Here is a 21,452-nt window from a genome sequence, read left to right as displayed (position 1 = left end):
GTAATAAAAGTAGTATAAGTACAAGGAAAAGGCCCCTATTTATTACCTCTCGGGTTTGGAAACAAACAGCTTCCAATGCAGCAAAAGCAATATGGCATCTATTGGTGAACTGAGTAAGCCCACAGATGATCCTAAAAATATATGCAAAGATTTTTAAGATTAGAGTGGAATAAATGAGAAATGTCCTAACTATGGAAAGGTTGAATTTGGTAGTTAGAAATGTGCAGGTCGAAAAATAGACATTAAAAAAACAAAACTGGACATAAACATTAAATAGCTCAGAAAGTACTTATAGTCTATGGTCCTGCACTCCCATATGGAAAAATTCATGATCTATCTGAATAGATGACAGTAGTATAAAACCCAATCAGTATTTATCTAGATGATGTCCCTTTGGTACATAACTTACAGGTATCTTAAAGATAAAAGATAACACTAACATGAATGTGAATATGGCAAGGGCTTACTGTCAGATTATTTATAACTTCTTGGAATTTAAAGGTTCTGAAATTATACTCTCCAGGTAGAAAAGGCTTCCTCAATATTTGAAAATAGAAAACTATTAACATATAAGTTATTGGCTAATATAGTAAATAAATCAAGACCAACAAAAGCATACCTTATTTTAAATTCTTACCCTCTTGCACTAGGCTCCCAATATGGTGCATACAGCCCTGAAAACGCTGGGACGAAATAGCAGCCATAAGAAGTACCTACTTCTTTAGCAAGTTTTTCTAGCATTAAAAACAAAACAAAAATTGCTCTAATATATGCTACTTATTTTAGTTAATAAATACACATGTTTAAAACATTAGGACAGGGATTTTGGTTTCCTATTATTTAGTATAGCAAAATGTTCCTAATTATAGCAGAATATGGGAGAAACAAAAGCAACTTTTTCCGCACTGAACACCCTCCACTAAAACATAACCCACCCAGCCCAAGAAATAAAGGAGCTGGATTAAGATATTTTAGCTCATTTCCATGATTTTTAAGGTTGTTAACCAGCAGATGAAGAAGTGGCCTTCAGTGTGTTCCTAATTGGGAATGTTGGACTTGCCATGTGGCTCACAGCATAACTAATTGGGAATGTCTTCCCGATTGTCTCATTTTTAGGTGAAATTAAACAAGTAGATGAGAGTGGGTAGGGAGTTCAAAATAATTACCCATCATCTGAAAATATCAATATCAATACTCTGAAAATAGCCATATTAATACTTAAATTATAGGAACTGGAGTTTATTTTTTTAATTAAAACTCCGTGGCATGTGGAAGTTCTGGGGCCAGGGACTGAACCTCTACCACCGCAGCAACCTGAGCTGCTGCAGTGACAATGCTGGATCCTTAACCCACTACACTACAAGGGAACTCCATACTGGAGTTTTAATTCTTACTCTAAGAGTTCTTTCTCATCAGATAAATTTAACTGCATATTCTGACAATCTTTGGTGCTCAGCTTTACATTTGGGCAATTTGTATACCCTGCCTTGCCAGTTTATTAATAACCTCCACTACTGATGTCAATTTATTGTTTTATAAATCTACACAAAATAGTCTTATAGGTAAATCAAATGCAAATAGGGATCAATCAAAATCAAAAGGGATCCATAGTTTAATGTCACATATGGGGCAAAGTAGAAGTGTTAACAGGTTGCACAGGTAAAATATATAAAATTTTCAAGATTCTAACCCTTTGTTAGAACATACTCACCAATTTCCTCAGAGGTCTTTATAATTCCAAGATTGTCTCTTAGCCAGCGAACAACAGCACCAGCTATAGCTACCGAACCCTATGGGGAAAAAGAAATTTGAGAGAAACTGTATGTTATCACTATAGAGAAAGTTTTTTTTTTTTTCTTTTTACGGCCACACTCATGGCATATGGGAAGTTCCCTAGCCAGGGGTCAAATCAGAGCTGCAACTATATACATATACCACGGTCACAGCAACACCAGATCTGAGCTGTAGCTGTGACCTACACCACAGCTTGCAACACCAGATCCTTTACCCACTAAGCGAGGCCAGGGATCAAACCCACATCCTCATGGACACTAGGTCAGGTTCTTAACCCAATGAGCCACAATGAGAACTTAGAGAAAGTTTTTGAGCATAACTTCTATGAATGACACTACCAGATGGGAAAAAAAAAAAACTGAAAAAAATGTCAACTCTGGGACTTCTACAAATATCATAACTTAGGTCTTCTAACACAAATATAGTTTTATCTAGGTCATTATGGAAGTTTTTCATGAGAGAGAAGAGAGCCCTCCAGTACACCTTTGGACCTACCCCTGTAGGTAGACATTAATGCACTGAGCAATTTGCTTCTTGTACAACTGGTCTACCTGTTGCTAAACTACTGAGGTATATTATCATCCAGAATACATTCTGATCTCATCCACAAAGTTACTGGGAGAGCCACCCTGAAAGTTTTTTCCAAGCGCATTTGCCATATCTAATAGTATATTAAATCTAGCAACCACAACAAAAAAGTGAGCAAAGAAGCTAATGAAAAAGTAATTATTCTTGACTACAAAATCACTAAGGGATGGGGTGGAGAGGGATGCACAACTATGGCAATAAGGAAGAAAACAGACAATTTGGAGTCAGATGAACTGGGCTTGAGTTCGAGTTCTAGTTCTTAATTGCTATGTGATCTCAGGCATACTGGTTAGGCTTGCTGAGACTTCATTTATTCACCTATGTCATGTGGTGACTCTAACAACAGTTACCTAAACAAACTACTAAATACAGGAAGTATACGGGAAGGTTCTTACTGAAAGAAGTATTAGCTTCACCAATTCTTTAAGTGTTAAAGAGTATCAGCTAAATTCCAATGATTCATGTATGGATAAACAACATGTAGTATAACCTCACAATGGGAAATATTTGGCCATGAATAAATGTGAAATTTTGCTACGTCATGGATGAACATTATGCTAAGTGAAAGAAGTCAGTCACCAAAGACAACACATTGTATGACTCCATTTATATGAAATGTCCAGAATAAGCAAATCCATAGAAACAAAGAGGAGATTAGTGATTGCTGAGGGTTGGGGTAACAGAGTTACTTTTGGGGATGATAATATCCTGGGGGGAGTTCCCTGGTGGTGCAGCAGGTTAAGGACTTGGTGTTGTCACTACTGTGGCTTAGGTTGTTGTTGTGGCACAGGTTTGATTCCTGGCCTGAGGAACTTCCACATGCTGTAAGTGTGGTCAAAAAAAGTGTTCAGAGTCACCCCAAACCAAAATATCAGGTGATATTAAGTGAAGGAAGTGGAGTGTACTTTTTTGTTGGTTGCTTCCCTGTACCCAATTCAGTGAATTAATTACAAATGGTTACCCTACCTGCCATTAATTTTCAGGATGTAAACAAACGATATGCTGACCATACTGATACATTCTATCATTCACAGCTGCTATGAGAACAAGTCACTATATGCTTCTGCAAAGTTGACAGAACATCACAGTTGTTCTTTTTATACAGTGGATTTTCAGCTATAAAAAATTATTTGAGGAACAGATTGATATCACTGTGCAAATACAACCAGACTTTAATAATGGGAGAAAAGACAATTTAGCAAATACCTGACAAAGGACTATAACACAATGCCTCCTCCCAAAAAAGAAGTTGTTAATATACTTCCTAACTTTGATACATTATATAATTAGGTACATGGTTGGACTATCAAGGAGAACTAAGTATATTTTTTGCTTTTGGAGATAATTCAATTCTTAAACACCCTTTGGAAGCAAACAATTCAGAGATAGTAGTTGCCAAAGACTAGAAAATATAAAGGATTTTCTAGACAAGTGCTATTTAATAGAAATTTAATGTAGGCCACACACATAATTTAAATTTTCTACTTATCATATTTAAAAGGTTACATTACATTTTGCTTAACCCAATATATTAAAAATATCATTACAACAATCAGTATAAAAATTGAGATCTCTGTTACATAATTCTTTGAAATTGGTTATGCATTTCACAGTTACAGCACATCTCAACTCTGACTAGCCACATCTCAAGTGCTTAACAGTCACGTGTGGGTAGTGGCTACCACAGTGGACAGCATAGTTCTAGATTTAAATGGAAAAACAGATGTTCTTTCTCCATAACTCTAAAATAGACTCTGGATCTACATGGCATCTAACCAAGAAATGTGCATATTTTCAATGGTTTTAGGTGAGTAAATAATGAATTTTCAAAAGCTACTGAGCTAGAAGTCTAGATGAGTGGTCCTATGGCTACCAGCTAGTGTAAATTTATGTTTTGGGAAATCAAATGCTGATGTACCTCATTTCTACTGGTCGCTAGCCTGGGAACCTCCATATGTCATGGGCACAGCCCATAAAAGACCAAAAAAAAAAAAAAGAGAGAGAAACCTCCAAATTCACAAAAGATGTGGTGGTCTTCTCAATCCAGAGGCAGGAGATAAAGTGGAAGATGGTATAATACTTTGAAGATGAGCAGAAAGATAGAGTACAGGAATGGAAACCTAAAATGATAGATAGAAGGTGACTGTCTACTTGATATCAAATGTTATTTTCAATTACATCATAAATACAAAGACTCAATACTTCAGCTCAACTAAAAATATGAATCAACCCTTATGCTAAATCACGATCCACTGGGAAAGCTGCAAACAAGCCTAACAGTGGCTCTCTAGAGAAAAACGTAAGAGAAAGGAGAGGGTAAAAAGAAGAATAAGTTCAATGATAACCAGACAAGAGAAGTAAATTATGCAAAAACTAAACACATAACCTGGAAAGACAAAGGCTAAGTAACAGGCTATGAAGAAAGATGAGGTTAAAAATGAGTAGATCATGGAGTTTCTGTCATGGTGCAGCAGAAAGGAATCCAACTAGGAACCATGAGGTTTCGGGTTCAATCCTTGGCCTTGCTCAGTGGGTTAAGGATCCGGCATTGCTGTGAGCTGTGGTGTAGGTCACAGATGTGGCTCGGATCTGGCATTGCTGTTGCTGTGGCGTAGGCCAGCAGCTGTAGCTCCGATTAGACTCCTGGCCTGGGAATGTCCATATGCTGTGGGTGTGGCCCTAAAAAGCAAATAAATAAATAAATAAAATAAGGAGATCTGATGTCATGTCATGTCATAGCAGGCAAACCTACTTTCCCTCAAAACCTCCTTGACATGAATGCCATTGCCATGGATAACAGTAGATATTTCAGGATGCAAGGGAGTTGTATTTTACAATGCAGTTATGGTTAAAATCAGTAAGTGTGGAAAAAAATGTAAAATTAAGGTTACCCTTAAGTTGCTTCAAATTAACAATTAAGCATAGTAAACATAATTTTGTGTATGCTACAGTAACATGTAACATTATATATATAATTTATACTTTCCTTAACTTCTACATGATTACAAATGCAAAATCTAACTCTACAGCAATCTTTTTTTCTTTTGCAGGTGTGGCCATGACATGTGGATTTGGGCCAGGAATCAAATCTGAGCCGGAGCTGCAACATATGCCACTGTTGCAGCAACGCTGGATCCTTAACCCACCATGCCAGGCTGGGGATCCAACTGGTGCCGCCACAGAGACAAGCTGGATCATTAATCCACTGCACCACAGTGGAAACTCTTTAAATTTTTAAAAATCTTTTTTGGCCATGCCCATAGTATGTAGAACTTTCCAGGCCAGGGATTGAACCCGGGCCACAGGAGTGACCCAAGCTGCTGAAGTGACAATGTCAGATCCTTCCTAAACTCACTGTGCCACAAGAGAACTCCTCTATAGCATTTCTAACTGCAAAGAAAGGAGAACAGGAACACAGCATTGAATTGAGAAACCATTATTTCTGAAATGTAATCTGAATTATTAATACTTCAGTAACAAGTTTGGGAATTAAAATTAAAGGCTCTCACTCAGAAAGTATACTTTCCAAGAAAGTAGATTACAAAAGTTCATGAACAATGTTTATAGGCTGTGACAGACAGATTTTTTTTTTTTTAATTTAAGGGCCACACCCACAGCATATGGAAGTTCCCAGGCTAGGTGTTGAACCAGAGCTGCAGCTGCTGGCCTATACTACAGCCACAGCAACAATGGATCTAAGCTGCATCTGCAACCTACACCACAGCTCAAGGCAATGCTGGATCCTTAAGCCACTGAGCAAGGCCAGGTATCAAACATGCTTCCTCATGGATACTAGTCGGGTTCATTGCTACTGGGTCACAATGAGAACTTCTGGATTCTTAATTAAGGTGGCCCCATGATCCTCGCCTCCTGCTGTTCATGTCCTTCTGTGATCTCTTCCCCTTGAGCAAGGTGGGATCTATGACTTGCCTCTGACAAAAAGGACATGTCCAAAGGTGATGGGAAGTATGTGATGTTGTGTATGTGACTACATTGCCACACCTGTTTTCTGGACTCTTTCCCTCCTTTGCTGGCTTTAAGGAAGCAGAGGACCATATTAGAAGTTGTCACATGGGAAGCAACTGCAGGTGGCCTCTAGAAAATAAGGGTAGCCTTTGGCTGACTGCTAACAAGAAACTGAAACCCCCAGTCCTACAACCACAAGGAACTAAATTTGGCTAATAACCTGAGTAAACCGAGAAGCAGATGGAGCCTCAGATGAAATTGTAGCCTCAACCGACATCTGGACTGCAGCTTCTTGAGAACACGAGCAAAGGAAACAGCTAAGATTTGCCTGGACTCCTGATGTGTGGAAACTGAGATAATAAATGAGTATGGTTTTAAGGTGCTTATATCTGTGGTAATATTGTTATGCAGCAATAATTAACTGATATATGAGGCTTTTACCTAAAATGGCTCAAGAGGGATGACAAACTCCAAAAAGGAAATCTTAACACTCTAATCATAAATCACACCAAAGAGATGAGAAAAGGATACTAAAAAAAGGAAGGATATAAGGATCAATTTTTGAAGTACATATTTAATAGACAAAAATGGCATAACATAGGATTTGGCATGTAAACAATATTTATTGAGTATCTACTACATGCCAGACTCTGAGATAGAGTGGTTGGTGAACACGGCAAATAGGTACTCTGGCCTCAGGGAACTTATATCCTAGTGACAGAATGGAGGAATATGGAAGTCTCAAATCCAAAGTAAGCTCAAATTCATAATCATAATCAAGGCCCCCCAAAGAATTTTGTTTTGTGAAATAATATTTAGAAAAAGATGGTGAACAGGAAGGGAGAAGCACAGCTTGGGGAGGATAGTGCACACATGATAGAAGGAAGACAAAACTACTGATCTATTTTGCTTCAATTATCTTCCACTACTAAGAACATTTTCCAACTTGAAAGAGTGGGACAAACTTAGGCAGTTTAATATGAGTTTAAAGCCTCATAAACACCTGAAGGATCATGTGTCCCAATTCCTTTTTACTAATAATGAAAATAGGGACCTAGAGATGTGAAAATGTCAGACTTAGATGAATCACATGCCAGGGGGTAGGGAGAAAAAAGAAGAATTTTCTTGGTGATGAAAAAGGGGTAAATATCCCTATCAACAGAGATGGCTGAGTTTGTACTTGAAAAATCAGATAACAAAATGTAAGAGAAAACCACAATAGCACATGTTAAATAGAGAACAGTACTGATGTCGACAAACAGAAATGCATGACTGAGTAGGATCTGAGGCCACAGGCATGATAGATTCTGATTCATTTTTCTGTATGTATGTATGTATGTGTCAGAGAGCAGGAATGGTGGCCTGAACTGACTCTTACAGAGGAAAGGAATCCAAAGTGTTTTCTGTAGACCAAGAATATCATCAGTGCTTGAAGCTAGAGGCTAGGTGGTACACTCTTGCTTGTTTAGGGATGATGGAAAACAAGCAACTGTCTACTTGCTGACTAAGGATATTGGCTTAATGGGAAATGATATCAGAAGGGAAAATTCCAAAATACAGAAAGAAATCTATTATTAAAACATTAGCCATAGTGTTGGGAAAACAGAACAGCTACATGCAAAATAATCAAACCAAGCTACTTTCCCACATCATATGCAAAATCCAACTCCAAATAGATTAAAAACTTTAACAAGACCTGAAACCATAAAACTCCTAGAAGAAAACATAGCAGAGTGTTCTTTGACCTTGGATCTTAGCAATATTTTTTGGCTCTGTCTCCTCAGGCAAGAGAAACAAAAGCAAAAATAAACTAAAAAACATGGATGGACCTAGAAAGCAATATGCTATGTGAAATAAATCAAAGAAAGAAAATATAGTATGATTTCACTTATATGTGGAATCTAAAAAATAAAACAAATGAATAAATATAATAAAACAGAAATAGACTCAAAGAAACAAAATCAAATGCTAGTTGCCAGAGGGGAAGGGGGAAAGGGGATGAGTGAAAAAGATGAGGGAGATTAAGAGGTACAAACTTCCAGTTATAAAATAAACAAGACATGGTGATATAATTAACATAAAGCAGTGGGAATATAATCAATAATACTGTAATAATTTTATATCATGACATGCTAACTAGACTTATTGTGGCGATCATTTTGTAATGTATAAAAACACTGAATCACTATGTCGTACACCTAAAATTAATATAATATTGTAAGTCAATTATACTTCAATTAAAATTGGTTAAATTAAAAAATGTACTTTTTGATAAATTAGATATTACTGCATCTCATATGCTAGCTTGCAGTTATCACTTCTTTTTTTTTCTTTTTGGCCGTATCTATGGCATGTATGTAGAACATCCCAGGCCAGGGATCAAACCCACACCACTACAGTAACCACAGCCATAGCAGTGAATGTGGGATCCTTAACACACCGAGCAACAAGGGAATTCCAAGTGTCACTTTTAGTAAAAATGTGTGGAAGGGAAAAAAATGACGTTAGTCAACAAAATGTAACAGCTAGAATAGAATTCATTCTACTCTGACAAAAGTATGTGCTAAAAGTACTCAAAGAGGTAAATTAACATATGATTACAATTAAAACCTCATGAATTACAAATCAAAAGAGAAATAAGACAAAAACAGACACAAAAAAATAGCCAGTTAAAGATTCTAGAAATTACTGAGTGAAATTAAAAAAATATAATAGGAGTTCCTGTCGTGGCGCAGTGGTTAACGAATCCGACTAGGAACCATGAGGCTGCGGGTTCGGTCCCTGCCCTTGCTCAGTGGGTTAACGATCCAGCGTTGCCGTGAGCTGTGGTGTAGGTTGCAGACACGGCTCGGATCCCGCGTTGCTGTGGCTCTGGCGTAGGCCGGTGGCTACAGCTCCGATTCAACCCCTAGCCTGGGAACCTCTATATGCCGTGGGAGCGGCCCAAGAAATAGCAACAATAACAACAACAACAACAACAACAACAACAACAACAAAAGACAAAAGACAAAAAGACAAAAAAAAAAATAATAGATGAGATAGATAGACCTTTCTTTTTTTTTTTTTGCTTTTTAGGGCCACACCTGTGGCATATGAAGTTCCCAGGCTAGGGGTCAAATTGGAGCTACAATTGCTGGCCTATGACACCACAGCCATAGCAATGCGGGATCTGAGCTATGTCTGCAACCTATGCCACAGCTCATGGCAAAGGCAGATCCCTGACCCACTGAGCGAGTCCAGGGATTGAGCCCGCATCCTCTTGGATACTAGATTAATTTCCACTGCACCACAACAGGAACTCTGAGATAAACCATTGAGTAGGCAGAGATAATACATAAATTAGTATTTCCATACATGGTATTTCTACATGGTAATGAAAAAGAACGAAACAATAACTATATCTAACAATACAGATTAATCTCCCAACTATAAAGCTGAGTGAAAGAGGACAGATAAAAGATTGCATAATGTATTAGTCTCTTTCTTTTATATTTTTAAGATATAACGAATTAAAAACATGTAAAACTAAACTCTGGTGTTGCACATTTAAGTGTTAGGACTATGTAGAAAAGAAAGTGACTATAATAAAAGTCACGGCAATTGTTACGTAGGGGAAAGGAAGGAGGCTGTGACTGGGAGAGACACAAAGAATTCCTGGTAGTGTGCTGTTTCCTGACCCAGGTGAGGTCACACTAGTCTTCCCTTTGGAGTTATTTGTTAAGCTGTACATTGATGTTTTATGCATTTTTTTGTATATATCTTATATTTCACAATGTAAAAGTTTTTGTCTCGTCTGTTTTAAAGAGAGAATTTGGCAAGGTAAGGTAGATACTGAGAAACTCACCAGGGATGCAGCACAGAGAAACAAAGAGATTTAAAAAATATAAAAGGGCAGTAAAGAGACATGGAGGGTGGGTTGGAAGGTTCCAATATCCATAAAATAGCAATTCCAGGAGAGGATGGAGGTAATGGCTGAGAAGCAATATTTGAAGATAACTGCTGAGAATGTTCCAGAACTGAAGACAGACTTGTATCCAAGTACCTAACAGAATAAGTAAAAATAAATCCAAACTCAGGCACATCATAGTAAAACTATGGAACATTAACGATAAGGATATAATGTTAAAAACTTCCAGACAATAAACCAGATTATCTATCTACAAAGGAGCCACATTTAGAACAGAGCAGCAAAGGGCTCATCAGCATCAAAAAATGGCCAGAATGGGTGTAGAAGAGATTTTATATCCACCCCAGAGAGAGAGCAAAATAAAGACACACCAGGAATTCCCATTGTGGCTCAGCAGAAACAAATATGAGTAGTATCCATGAGGATGTGGGATCCATCCTGGCCTTGCTCAGTGGGTTAAAGGTCCAGCGTTGCCCTGAGCTGTGGTGTAGGTCACAGAGGTGGCTCAGGTCCCTCGTTGCTGTGGCTGTGGTGTAGGCCAGTGGTTACAGCTCTGATTCGACCCCTAGTCTGGGAACCTCCATGAGCCATGGGTGTGGCCCTAAAAAGACAATAAATAAATAAATAAATAAAGACACACCTAAAAAGAATAGTCTCACTACCTCAGATTCTATGAAATATGAAAGGCTGTTCCTCAGCAAGAAAACTGGGCATGAAGGCGTCTCCTGGTGGCTCGGCTGGGTAAAGATTCATTGCAGTGGTGCGGGTTCCATCCCTGGCTTGGGAACTACCACGTGCTACAGGCACAGCCAAAACAAAAACAAAACAAAAAAAAAAAAAACAAAAATAAAATCCAAAAGGAATTCCCACTGTGGTACACTAGGTTAAGGATCCAGCTTTGTTTCTTAGTTAGCAAGGGTTTGATCCCTGGCCCGGCATACTAGGTTAAAGATCTGGCATTTCTGCAGCTGTGGAATAAGTTGCAGCTTCAGCTCGGATTCATTCCCTGGCCCTGGGAACCTCCATATGCCGTGGGTGTGGCCCTAAAAAGACAAAAGACAAAAAAAAAAAAAATCTATCCACTACTAACATAACACTAACATACGAGGGGTGTGTGTGTTGTGGCTGAGTTGCTAGATTAGTAGAAGGGTGTGATATATGTGAGATGCAGTGAAAACAACAATGGGCTTGGGAGATTGGAGCCCTGAATATTCAGATTTACAAGGAAGGAAACGGCACAGTGGGGCTGCCTAGGTATCTAGACTTTGATGTCTAATAACCTGGATTTGCAATGAGGACTGGCTGTCAAATTACCTTGGCCATGTGATTACAATTTCACTTGTCTTCTTCATGTATAAAACAAGGGCTGGGTGTAGCGAAGCCTGTTGCCATTTAGTCTCCTTTCCCTCTCTGCTTTAAAATTCTATGAAACTAAAGAAATTACGTAAATTGAGACAAAATCATAAGGCGTATTTGTTAGGTCTCCAGATGAGACAAAACTAGAAGAGAAACAGAGTCAAGAGTGAAAAAGAGGAGTTCCCATTGTGACTCTGGTAACAAACCCAACTAGCATCCATGAGGACTCAGGTTCGATCCCTGGCCTCACTCAATAGGTTCAGGATCTGTCACTGCCGTGAGCTGTGGTGTAGGTCACAGACATGGCTCAGATCTGGCATTACTGTGGCTGTGGCATAGGCCAGCAGCTACCATTCTGATTGGACCCCTAGCCTGGAAACTTCCATATGCCCATGGGTGTGGTCCTAAAAAGATAAACAAACTTGGTTTGATAATTCATTTGAAAAATAGCTAGTAGATATCTTAATATATAATCCTGGACCCAATTATATGATGGGGCTATTAGACTAAATTAATGAACTCTCAGGCTATAGTAGCCAAAATGTTTATAGTCACAGAGGCATAAACCAAACAATGGGCATACTCCATTTTACTGCTCTTCACAGTCAGTGAGTTTTTTGCAAATAGAAGATTTGTAGCAAGCATGTGTTGAGCAAGTCTATTGGTGCCATTTTGCTAACAGCATTTGCTCACTTTGTGTTCCCGTGTCATATTTTGGTAATTCTTGCAATATTTAATACTTTTTCATCATTATTATATTTGTTAAATGACCTATGATTAGTGGTTTTGGGTGTTACTTTGCAATTCTTTTGGGGTGCTATTAACGGTACCTATATAGAACAGCAACAATAAATGTTTATGTTCTGAGTACTCCAGTGTTCCCCATCTCTCTCCTCCCTCTCCTCGGGTCTCCCTATTTCCCAAGACACAACAATATTGAAATTAGGCCAATTAATAATTCTACAATCACTTCTAAGTATTCAAGTGAAAGAGTCTTATGTCTCTCGCTTTAAATCAAAAGCTAGAAATAATTAAACATAGTGAGCTAGGAATGTCTAAAGCTAGGACAGGCCAAAAGCTAGGCCTGTTGCACCAAATATTTAGCCATATTGTAAATGCAAAGGAAAAATTCTTGAAGGAAACTAAAAATTTTACTCCAGCGAACACATGATAAGAAAGTGAAACATCCTTATGTTGCTGATATGGAGAAAGTGTGAGTGGTCTGGACAGAGGAGCAATCCAGCCACAACATTCCCTTAAGCCAAAGCTTAACCCAGAGCAAGGCCCTAACTTGATTCAATTCTATGAAGGCTGAGAGATGAGGAAGCTTCAGAAACAAAGTCTGGAGCTAGCAGAGGTTGGTTCATGAAGTTTAAGGAAATAAAAATCAACTGTTTCTGTAACATAAAAGTGTAAGGTAAAGTAAAGCAGCAAGTGCTGATGTAGAAGCTGCAGCAGGTTATCCAGAAGATCTAGCTAAACTAATTAATTACAATGGCTACACTAAACAACAGATTTTCAATGTAGATGAAACAGCCTTAAAATGGAGGAAGATGCCATCTGGGACTTTCACAACTAGTGAGAAGTCAATGCTTGGTTTCAATGCTTCAGAGGACAAGCTGATGCTCTCGTTAGGGGCTAATACAGATGGTTACTTTTAAGTTGAAGCCAATGCTCACTGACCATTCTGAAAATCCTAGGCCCTTAATAATTATACAAGATCTACTCTATCTGTGCTCTATAAATGGAATAAGAAAGCCTGGATCACAGCTTTACAACACGGTTTACTGACTATTTTAAAACCTACTGTGGAGACCTAATGCTCAAAAAGGGATTCCTTTCAAAACATGACTGCTCATTGACAATGCATTTGGTCGCACAGATGATCTGATGGAGACATGCAATGAAATTAATGTTGTTTTCATGCCTGCTAATGCAACATACATTCTGCAGCCCATGGATCAAGGAGTAATTTTGAATTTTGAGTCTTATTATTTAAGAAATAGATCTTGTATCGCTAGAGCTGCCATTGATGGTGAGTGATTCCTCTGCTGGATCTATTCTGAGCAAAGTATATTGAAAACCTACTAGAAAGGATTTACAATTCTAGATGCCATTAAGAAGATTTGTGATTCACGGGAAGAGGTCAAAATTACAACATTAATAGGAGTTTACAAGAAGTTCATTCCAACCCCCATGGATGACTTTGAGGGGTTCAAGACTTCAGTAGGGGAAGTTACAAGAAATAACAAAGTATTCAGAATTAGAAGAGGAGCCTAAAGATGTAACTGAATTGTTGCAACGTCGTGATAAAATTTTAACGGAGTTGCTTCTGTGATTTTCACTAGCCTTGAATGTTTGTCATATTGGCTATACTAACTGAAATGTACTTACTTCTAATGCATAATATACTGGTTTGTCTCTGCCAAGTTTGTAAGCCACTGTAGTCAGAAGGCCATGTTCAGAAAATACACACTGCAGGAAAAAGAAAAAGATTTTATTAGTCAGGAAAACAAAAAGATACCATAAGAATATTTTTAAAGCAAAACAATCTAGGTACAACATAAGTCAATAAATAAAAAATTAGAAATTAGATCTTTTTTTGTCTCTTTTTTTGTCTTTTCTAGGGTCGCACCCACGGCATATGGGGGTTCCCAAGCTAGGAGTCTAATCAGAGCTGCAGCCACCAGCCTACGCCTACGCCAGAGCCACAGCAATGCTGGATCCAAGCTGTGTCTGTGACCTACACCACAGCTCACGGCAATGCCAAATCAGCTAGGGATCGAACCCACAACCTCATCGTTCCTAGTCGGATTCGTTACCCACTGAGCCACGATGAGAACTCCTAGAAATTAAATCTTAAAAGCCAAAATTACCCATATTAAGAAAAGTACACTTAAAGAGTACAAAAAGCTTATCCCTTGTTCCAAATTAGGTTTGTATAAAGAATCTGACATGGTCCTAGATGATACCCTATTAATACAATTAAAAGCACACATATAAAATTCAAAGAACCTAAATGTTTCTTACAAGAACAATTCAAATTTAGTGATTTTCATAGTTTTTATTGAGCTCTAAACTAAACTCTGATAAAAATTAAATAAAAGCTGCTGATTCAAAAGTAACTTAAAAGCAATTTTTTTGTTGTTTGTTTGTTTTGCTTTTTAGCGTTGCACCTGCAGCATATGGAAGTTGCCAGGCTAGGGCTCAAATCAGAGCTGCAGCTGCCAGCCTATGCTACAGCCACAGCAACATGGGATCCAAGCCTCATCTGCAACCTATACCATAGCTTATAGCAATGCCAGACCCTTAACCCACCGAGAGAGGCCAGGGATCGAACCCACACCCTGATGGTTACTAGTCGGATTCTTAACCTGCTGAGCCACAACGGGAATGCCCCTTAACGGCAAATTTTGTTGAAGTATTACTCATATCAAGTTAAAAAGACTTCCATTAATCTTTTAATTTGAAAAAACAAACCAACCAACCAACCTTACGGCCAGTGTTACATAATAAGAAACAGCCTGTTCCATACCTAGAGTTGGGGAAGAATGAATAGTAGGACAATTTTATTAAAAATAAATGATGAAACATTAATAATACAAAAGTAACATTTAACTTAGTACAATAAAATTAAAATTTTAGAAAAGTTCCAAAAGCTAACAAACATTACATACTCTTTTAGGAATAACGTTTTAAAGAAGACTCTAAAAGAAAATGTACTTAGAGCAATCTTAATGGAAATATGCAAGTATAGTATTTGGCGCTTGGTCAGTCATCACCCAAGCTGTGTTTATAAAACACCACTGAGTTACAACAAATCCTAAATTCAGTCATAGTTACATTGCTACTAATTCATGTGGAGTGGAGTAAGAATAAGGGCCATTCAGCAATGGGGCTGGCCAGCCTAGCTCCATGATAAGTAGAGTCATAAACTTCTGGCATGAAGAAGGGGCCAGATCCAGGTTGTGGGGTAAGTGTAGCTTGACTGGACAGGAGTGGCCTAGAGGGAAGATTCTTTCAGGCCTCGCTTCCCCATTCTCTGTGCAGGACAGGATGTTCTAACAGTGGTGGGAAAGTCACAGTCAGTCAGCACGTCACACAGCTGCCATGGAAGAAGTGAATTTATATTGTGGCAGCCTTATCAGCATAAGCTTTGGAGCCTGCCACAAGCTGGTGCTTGGACATGAATGAATAGTTTTGACTCGATTCGGCAAACAAGCAGTCCAAACTGCTATCAGGAAGGATCATGTGGCAACAGTTCTCAACTGAGTTGGCTGCAGACTGTCACCATTGGCTCTCAGCTGTCCTGCCTGAGCTTGGGATTCCTCCCCATGGGCCATGCTGCAGGGCTCTGTGACATTCATCCAGGCAGGTGGTAGAACGGGAAGTGCTCAACCCTGGGGCCAGCAGAGAGGGTCCCAGCAGATGCTATCACCAGTCAGTGCTAAGTCAACAAACCCCTTCAACTGTGTCTATCTTGTGGAGCAAACAGAAACCGTGGGCAATTTTTTCTGAGGAACATTTTCCCAGTCATTAGTGTTGTGAATCAGAATTAACCTAGGACTATCTAACTCTTCTGGCTTGATTCTAAGCCTATTTGATGAGCCATTAGCACATTTGAGGAGCATGGGACTAAAGAACAACTCAGTTTACACTAGGTACTGGTAATAACACATTCACAAATTCGAACACATAAATTGCTATACCTTTTTACTTCTGCCACGCTGAAAAGGCTATATAAGTCAATCTCCTTTAATAAATATTTATTAAAGTGGGAGTTAATGATCTGTTACACACTTTTTTTTGTTTGTTTGTTTTGTTTTGCTTTTTAGGGCCACACTCGAGGTATATGGAGGCTCCCAGGCACAGGAAATTGGAGCTGCAGCTGCCGGCCTACACCACAGCCACAGCAATGCCAGATCTGAGCCGTTTCTTCGACCTACACCACAGCTCATGGCAGTACTGTATCCCTAACCTACTGAGCAAGGCCAGGGATTGAACCTGCATTCTCACAGATACCAGTCAGGTTTATAACACACTGAGCCACAATGGGAACTCCCTGCTCCACTTTTTATTTATTTATTTATTTTTTTGTCTTTTGTCTTTTTTTGTTGTTGTTTTTTTGTTGTTGTTGTTGCTATTTCTTGGGCCGCTCCCGCGGCATATGGAGGTTCCCAGGCGAGGGGTTCAATCAGAGCTGTAGCCACCGGCCTACGCCAGAGCCACAGCAACGCGGGATCCGAGCCGCGTCTGCAACCTACACCACAGCTCACGGCAACGCTGGATCGTTAACCCACTGAGCAAGGGCAGGGACCGAACCCGCAACCTCGTGGTTCCTAGTCGGATTCGTTAACCACTGCGCCACGACGGGAACTCCCCCTGCTCCACTTTTTAAAGGAAAAATCTGTACTGATTTAGTCCCCATATAAACATTCTGTATACGGAATGGTCGTGTACAAGTCTTAAAGTACAAAATTGATGCAGAGGCTCAAGGCACTTAATAAAAATGAATTCTTAAATAAGCATACTTAATAAGTAATTAATGAGCATTATCAACATATGAAAAGACTCCCTTGCTGTATTTAGGCCACAGCTTGCAAAGTAGTATAGAGGTAATTACATTCCTCTTAAATTTTTATTATTTTTTTCTTTCCTCTTGTCAAACATATATAGGGCTCTCAGCATTTAGGTGATCTACGTATTTTTCCTCAAGACTGCACTGTGTTCAAATACCACAGAAAGATATCTGACTTTTCTAACTCCTGGGAAGGTAAATGTCATTTGCCATCCTCCGTGGAGAGGTGTGCCATAGAGGGTGCACCAGGGGAGAGTGAGTGGCTGTGGCCAAAACTGTGAAGGAGGCAGAGGGCTTCCTCTATTACCTATAGTCAGGGCATCTGGGGAGAGGAGGCACTTAAAGCACAAACTCAAGAATGGAAACACAAAATTCCCCAAAGTTGGCAAGATCCTGTTCATCTAACAAACTACCTACTTCACTCATTGATCCTGGATGGTTCCCTTTCTGCAAAGCACAGTCTTTCTGTTTCTCTTTTCTACCCACCCATAGCTCTTTTGACCGTTTGTGATCTGGCTTTCATCCTGAGCATTCTAGCAAAGCCTCACTCTTGGAGGTCACCACTGAAAACTGAATATCTAAGTACAATGGTCTGTTCTCACTCTTACTCAGCCTCCAAGACCTTTTTGTAGTATTCTGCACTGCTAACCAAGCCCTCCTCTTAAATAGCTCTCCCTGGATCTCTACGTTAATGACTAACTAACTACATTCTATTTGTCTGAATTCTCCATCTTCCTTCTAAATATATCCTCTACCTATATACTTTTTCTTGGTAATTTCCTCTATTCTTACTGCTTCAAAAATCACTGAAGTATGAGAAATTCAAAATCTCTACTTTTCTACTGAACTTATATCCCATTTCTAAATGTGTATAATGTATGGCCTACTATACTAGTACCACGAACATGTCCCAAACAGAAATTCCTCTACTTGGACCCATTCCCTACTTTGGCTAAGAATAACCACTGGGCCCAGGTGACTAGACTCCATAAGTCCTTCCTGTCTCTTGTCCTTCTGCACCTCTGCAGTGCCATGGACATCCACCCACATCTCCCTCTGTCCTCACTCTTCTCAGTTCCTTTTTTTTTTTTTTGGTCTTTTTAGGGCCCACCTGTGGCACATGGAGGTTCCCAGGCTAGGGGTTGAATCAGAGCTATAGTTACCAGCCTACGCCTCAGCTCCAGCTATGCCAAATCCGAGTCACATCTGAAATCTAGCCACAGCTCATGTCAACGCCGGATCCTTAACCCATTGAGTTAGGCCAGTTATCAAACCCGAGTCCTCATGGATACTAGTCAGGTTCATTAACCACTGAGCTACGACGGGAACTCCATCCTTTTCAGTTCTTGTCCTTGATATTTTTTGTTTATTTGTTTGTTTTTTGTCTTTTGAGGGCTGCACCCATGGCATATGGAGTTCCCAGGCTAGGGGTCCAATCGCAGCTGTAGCTGCCGGCCTACACCAGTCATAGCAATGTGGGATTAGAGCCGCATCTGCGACCTATGCCACATTTCACAGCAACGCCGGATCCTTAATCCACTGAGTGAGGCCAGGGATCAAACCTGCATCCTCATGGATGCCAGTCGAATTCTTTACCATTGAGCCATGACAGGAACTCCACCATTCTCAGTTCTTGTCCTTGATACTGAGATGTCATAGTGGCCTCCTTCATGCCCTCTTTTCCTGGAGTCTCCTAACTTTAACCCAGGATCACCATATTACTAATGAACAGCTCCAGTCATCGATGAACACCAGCTCATGAACCTTTAGAAGTGTCCCACTGCCTTCACAAAATAACTGCTCTGCCTGAAAATTAGGGTTTCATGACACCACCCTAGCCTTATTTTCCCACAACCACTCCGCTACCCGAATGTTGTCTACATTCTCTAAACAAGGTCTTCCACTTCTCTGTTTGCATCTTGGTTCAGTGTTCCATACATTCCCCAGCATCACTCATTCCTTTTTGTTTGTTTGTTTTTTAGGGCCACATCTGCGATATATGGAGGTTCCCAGGCCAGGGGTCCAATTGGAGCTACAGCCGCCAGCCTACACCACAGCCATGGCAACACGGGATCTGAGCTGCATCTGCAACCTACACCACAGCTCACAACAACACTGGATCCGTAACCCACTGAGCAAGGCCAGGGATCAAACCCGCAACCTCGTGGTTCCTAGTTGGATTAGTTTCTGCTGTACCATGAGGAGAACTCTCTCTCTCTATATATATATATATATATATATTGCTCATTCTTCAAAACATCTCATTACTAACCATCTTTTGTGATTTTTCTCCCCTCCCTTTGAAACCCAACAGCAGTACTTTCAAGTTTCTTATGACATTTAAATTCTGATTTATAATATGGTGAACTGTATATCTGTGTTCTTTCCCCTCAGGAAGAAAAACATGAGCCCAAAGATCTTACAATTTGCTCTTTCTCTCTTCCAATCTGCAGTGGCTGCAGAGGTACTCAACAAGTCCATCCTAATTTAAATTCATCACTTTAGGACTGGGCTGCAACCTACGCAAATCCTTTAGCCCACTGCCTTGGGCTGGGGTTCGAACCTGTGCCTCCACAGAGACAAGCTGGATCATTAACCCACTGCACCACAGTGGAAACTCTGGCATAGTGTATTTAAGCGGGAGGGGAGTATAAAGAGAAGGAAAATGTGGCAACTTTATTGGGCACCTCCTTTACGCTCTATAGTGCGTTATGTTCTTAACAAATAGAGATAGCATCTGATTTACTAGCATTAGTGAACCTGGCAGAGGAGGAAAGAAGGGGGTGGAGGGGAGAGTCTACTTTTCGATCATTTCTCTTGACTCCTGACTCAGCTACCTAGAGCCCAGAGTTCAAAGATTATGTTTCTGGACCCACAGTAACTCAAGCTCTCCTTGATGGTAACCTCAAGATATCATGACCTACAAAGAATTTTCCTATGTCCCCCTCAACCAAAAATTCTCACACAAACAATGTCACACTTTTGCATGAAGACTTCTGATCCTGCTAGAACTACAAGAACTAAAATGTTAGACATCCTATTATTCATAAAAAAAGAACATAACCACTGAAGCTAACATTGATGAGAGAATTAGAAAATCCTCAAGAAAAGAACAATAAAGTGTAGATGGCCTCCTGGTGGGTCTATGGAAATCTTTTCCACACAGAAGATGGTAAAGCATAGATGTTAAGTGCCCTGGCTAAGTCGAATCAGCTGGATCTGGGTGCAAAGACTGCTTCTTTCACTTACAAGCGTAACCCTTCTGAACATCTGTTTTCTCATCATAAAGTGTGAATCATATTACTCTTAGATATGGGGCTTGTTATTGACTCTGCATATATGATTAGTAAGACGATGAGATTAGAAAGAAAATGCACCAAATCTCTACTTCCATCATTCCTTCTGCTTCTTGTAGGAGAAACTCCAGATAATGGGGAGATTGCACGGTGGCAGGGAAATAACATTGAAAATCCCACAAAAATGACTTTGCAATTAGCGAGAAAGTCTAGGGCAGGAATAATTTGTTGAAAATTGTGTTTAATGACGGCTGTCAACCTCCCCCAAAGGCAAGTGTATTTTTTTTTTTTGTCTTTTTGTCTTTTTTGTTGTTGTTTGTTGTTGTTGCTATTTCTTGGGCCGCTCCCGCGGCATATGGAGGTTCCCAGGCCAGGGGTTGAATCAGAGCCATTGCCACCGGCCTACGCCAGAGCCACAGCAACTCGGGATCCGAGCCGCGTCTGCAACCTACACCACAGCTCAGGGCAACGCCGGATCGTTAACCCACTGAGCAAGGGCAGGGACCGAACCCGCAACCTCATGGTTCCTAGTCGGATTCGTTAACCACTGCGCCACGACGGGAACTCCGCAAGTGTATTTTAAACCAACATTTAGTTTCTGGATGGGAAAGGTACTGAATTTTATAAATTAATGTTTTCACCAGCCTCATCAGTTTGCTTGCATATGGCATAGTGTATTTTTTTTTTTTTTGGCCACACCCATGGCTTTGAAAGTTCCCAGGCCAGGGATTGAATCCAAGCCGCAGCTGCAACCTATACAAATCCTTTAACCCACTGCCTTGGGCTGAGGAATCAAACCTGTGCCTCCAGAGAGACAAGCTGGATCATTAACCCACTGTACCACAGTGGGAACTCTGGCATAGTGTATTTTATGTGAAGGAGATAAAGAAAACAAAAGGCAAAAAGTCTAAATATCTGCATTGGAACTCAATTTTCAGAATGGATGAACTTCAAAAGCTTTTCCTCA

At 39.8% G+C, this 21,452-nt stretch overlaps 1 protein-coding gene across 10 annotated transcripts in view; it reads right to left on the bottom strand.

The window, feature by feature from the left end:
- GK (glycerol kinase) overlaps window positions 1–21,452 on the bottom strand; it is an 88,471-nt gene that overhangs the window by 17,750 nt on the left and 49,269 nt on the right. For all 10 annotated transcript variants that reach the window (XM_013986029.2, XM_013986032.2, XM_021079415.1 and 7 more), the window contains 5 exon segments: window positions 15,104–15,146; window positions 14,006–14,086; window positions 1,712–1,790; window positions 638–734; window positions 47–131 (listed from right to left, as the gene is read on the bottom strand). In XM_013986029.2, the coding sequence (XP_013841483.1) occupies window positions 47–131; window positions 638–734; window positions 1,712–1,790; window positions 14,006–14,086; window positions 15,104–15,146 (385 nt within the window).

Source organism: Sus scrofa, chromosome X (assembly GCF_000003025.6).
Source record: "Sus scrofa isolate TJ Tabasco breed Duroc chromosome X, Sscrofa11.1, whole genome shotgun sequence".
Taxonomy (NCBI): Eukaryota; Metazoa; Chordata; class Mammalia; order Artiodactyla; family Suidae; genus Sus; species Sus scrofa.
The sequence above is the reverse complement of the archived record's forward strand: the minus strand, read 5'-3'. Positions and strand labels throughout refer to the sequence as shown.